The 3,976-nt window shown below is 43.9% G+C and overlaps 1 protein-coding gene across 1 annotated transcript; it reads left to right on the forward strand.

Moving 5' to 3' along the window:
- Nucleotides 1-1,361: 1,361 nt before the first annotated feature.
- On the forward strand, nucleotides 1,362-2,077 carry LOC307060242 (N-alpha-acetyltransferase 50-like; the record flags this gene model as incomplete). Its single annotated transcript, XM_079714694.1, has 2 exons — nucleotides 1,362-1,665; nucleotides 1,878-2,077. The coding sequence occupies 2 exons, from the start codon at nucleotides 1,362-1,364 to the stop codon at nucleotides 2,075-2,077; spliced, it is 504 nt and encodes a 167-aa protein (XP_079570820.1).
- Nucleotides 2,078-3,976: the final 1,899 nt, after the last annotated feature.

The raw sequence follows: 3,976 nt of genomic DNA on the forward strand, positions 1-3,976 counted from the left end.
GTTTGAAGGTGAGGGAAAGAAAGGTTTCAAGGATGACGCAGCTGCTCTGATATAGATGATCATGTTTCTCTAAAGCTGGGGTTTTGTCAGATGCGTGCAATGGAAGGGGAGTTGGATTAGTTATGAAAAAGATGAATCAGCCATGGGCTTCAAGCTGGATAAGAAAATAAAGACAGATGGGGCAGATGGCTAGAGAGAGAAGGGAGAGTTGTTTATGGATGAGAGGTCTCCATGATGTTGAAGAGCTACTGCAAGGATGTCTGTCCTTAAGAAACCAGCAGGATAGATGATAACCAAAAGGTAGAATGTTTGAATTAGCAAGTCAGTATTGCTTCTCCCCATCCCACATCCTTAAAACAACAAGCAACAGCTTCTGGATGCCATTAAGGTTTCTGAGTGGTGTCTACCACCTACACACAAGACAGTGACATATCAGAGTGCAAGGAGGATCTGAGCAACAGAAGCACTTAACTGAAAGAGAAGACAAATTATAACTCCTGAAATCCTTTCTGCTTGGCATTAATGTGATAGATTCTTGCATAACAAAGTATCATCTCCCAGCTGTGCCAAGTGACCATTTTCGTGTTCTAATTCATAGTCTTGGAGCTACTCCCTATGTTAAAGCAATTTGATTTAGTTGAGACAAGATAGATGACATACACTTGAAAAGTTAAGTGAAACAACAGAAGGTCCTCAAGTATGAGTGAACTGTAGTTTTTAGTGGAAAATAAAATTACTTTTTTTGTGTATTTGCATTTGCACTGTCTGCAGGTGTTTGGTGTGAACTGCTGCTTACAAAAGAAAACCGTACACAGTTGTTTGTGTATTTCACTTTTTAAAGCATTAATATTTTTATTTTTAAAGAAAAAGTTAAGGGAAACAAAAATGCTTGCAGACTGCAGAAAGTCTTGGACGAAATTTCCCCAAACTAGTTTTTTGGAGACTATTTTTGGCCATTATAGATCAAAATGCAATCTGAAGAAAGATTTTAACAAATTAAATAACACGCTGCCATCGTCAATTTTCTTATTCTATCTCAGCATTGGGGAATTTGAAAGGAAGATACTTTGAGATAATGTATGGACAGCGCGGCGGCGTGGCCGGAGGGAGGCGAGTGCCCCGTGTGCACGTGTGGCGCAGAGGCTGCACCAGCGCGGCGGCGGGAGGTATCCCCGCCCCCTCCGGAGACGCAGAGCCGCGCTCCACTGTCGCGGCCTCGGTCACCCGCTCAGCTCCCTGCCCTAGGCGAGGAGGCCGGCTTGCCGGGTTGAGTGGCCCGAGCTGAGGGCGCGGAGAGCTCAGAGCGGCGACGACAACGGCGTTGATATCGGGGGTAACGACGGCCTCAGCTGGCGGGGAAGATGAAAGGCCGGATCGAGCTGGGAGATGTGACACCACACAATATTCAACAGCTGAAGAGATTAAACCAGGTCATCTTTCCAGTCAGCTACAATGACAAGTTCTATACGGATGTGCTGGAGGTTGGCGAGCTAGCAAAACTTGCCTATTTCAATGATATTGCAGCAGGCGCAGTATGCTGTAGGGTGGATCGTTCACAGAATCAGAAGAGACTTTACATCATGACACTAGGATGTCTGGCACCATACGGAAGGCTAGGAGTAGCAACTAAAATGTTAAATCATGTCTTAAACATCTGTGAAAAAGATGGCACTTTTTTTGTTTGTTTGTGGTACGCGGGCCTCTCACTGTTGTGGCCTTTCCCGCTGCAGAGCCTGTGGACGCGTAGGCTCAGCCGCCATGGCTCACGGGCCCAGCCGCTCCGCGCCATGTGGGATCCTCCCAAACCGGGGTACGAACCCGTGTCCCCTGCATCGGCAGGCGGACTCTCAACCAGTGCGCCACCAGGGAAGCCCAAGGTGGCACTTTTGACAACAACTATCTGCATGTCCAGATCAGCGGTGAGTCTGAAGTTGACTTCTACAGAAAGCTTGGCTTTGAGATTATTGAGACAAAGAACTACTGTAAGACGATAGAGCTCGCTGATGCTCATGTGCTGCAGGAAAACCTCAAAGTCCCTTCTGGCCAGAATGCAGATGTGCAACAGACAGACAACTGAACAAATTACAGAGGAACTTGCTTGCACTTGCTGGTCACCAAATAAAAGAGAGGCCCACTGATTCCCCCCGCCACCCGCTTTTTTTCTTTTAAAGCTTTCCCCCTTCCTTGTTCTTGTGTTTCTTCCTTTCAAAACTTCCTTCCCTTTCCTCTAAAAGTTTTAAACTTTTAAGGACTTATTAATCGGGTTTGGATTGTTTTAGTTTTCTTATTTTTGTGAGGTGGTTTGATTGCAGGAAGGATAAGGTATAGATCTGTTTAGTTTCACAGTTAAGATATATGGTCCCAAAAACTTGAGTGTCAATTTCAATTTTTTTTTAATGTCCTGCTGTCACATTGAAGGGCAGAGCCTACAAAATACTGTATATTTCAAAGGACAAGAAGAAGCAGCAGCAATATCCTGTTCTCTAACTCATAGACAAGTTTAGTGTGTTTGCGGTACTTTGGGTTTTTCAAGATTTTGTGGGATACTAATCCCTATACATTGCCTTCACGCCACCTATTGTCCTTCTGAGTCTTAGCTCAGGAGTTGGACCATTGTTATCCTCGTAAGAAATACTAAGCTTATTTTGTTCTGCTAAGCAGTTATTTCTTCCTTCCTCACTGGTGGCTGACGGTAGGTGGGACAGTTTGAGTAGGTAGTATTATACTTTGGTCTCAGCACTTGAGTGGAGCTGCTTTTTGCTAATGAGTGGTGTGGTTGTTAGCAGGCTTATTTTTCCTGCTGTTGATTGTTAGAAGTGGCATTAACTTTTAGAGTGTGGGCTGGTGAGATTCATTTTTTTTAATATCCTACCTAGAGATAAGGCCTTTAACTGACCTAAAGAGGTTTGTTGTGATTTGCTATTTTTTTTCCTGTCCTTTTTCTTCAGTAAACCCACAACAGTTAGTCAAACCTTAAAAATGGAGTTGATGTCCTAATAGGTCAATGCCCCTAAATAAACCTGAAGCAGGTGCTGTCTCTTGGATATATTAAAAAATACCTAAAAGGAAGCTTAGATGGACTTGTGGCACAACAAATGCATTTAATGTCAGCTAATGCAGACTGTTAGAAGTGTGGCCACTGAGCATTTGATGTTAGAGGAAAGAATATCTAGACAGTATTTTTGAGAATAACATAGCTGTGCTATCGCTTATCTGTTGAAGAACACCCCAGATTTGCTTACACTCTGTGCTTGTGATATTGAGTTTAAGGATTTGGGGGTGGGGGAATTATTAAACATATTTCTTCTATTCTTGGAAAAAGTAAAAGTCTAGAGTGTTAATAATGCAAATGGCACTGTGACCTCCTCTAGTGACAGGACTGGTTTATGCCAGATCGTTTTCTGGCACATAGGGAGTGGCTTTGACGGGTCGATAACTTTTTGTAAGATAGAAGACATCTGAAACTTTCATATTTTCCTCCATAATCCCATCTCCAATATTTAAATTTTTCTACAAATTCGCACAGGTGCTGGTGTTTCCCTCATGGGACTGATGGCAGAGGCTGATGTGGAGATAACGGAAATCTGGAAACGAAAGTGATGGGAGTGCTAATGACCAGGAGGTGGTCACTATGAGGGGGTGGGGTAGAAAACTCCAATGGTGTGAGCCTCAGTGGAGCTCACGAGGGGCAAGGGAAGGAATGGAATGGAAAAAGGAGGACACCAATGCCACGTCCCCATCAGAGGAACACAGGCAACAAGAAATGTGTCCCTTTGGGAGGTCTCAGGGAAGCTGAGCTCAGGGGAGAGCTAAGTCTGGGTTAAGGCAATGACGTGGAGGGAATATTTGAAGGAAAAATACATGAAAGAATATGCTGATATGGAACAAGTATTCTAGAAGGCACAGTGAAAGGGATTATGAAGGAGGAAAGGGGTGAAGGATTGTGTCAGGGGAGAAGATTACAGAGAAGTTTGGA

The sequence above is a fragment of the Hyperoodon ampullatus genome (assembly GCF_949752795.1).
Source record: "Hyperoodon ampullatus genome assembly, chromosome: 1".
Classification (NCBI taxonomy): Eukaryota; Metazoa; Chordata; class Mammalia; order Artiodactyla; family Ziphiidae; genus Hyperoodon; species Hyperoodon ampullatus.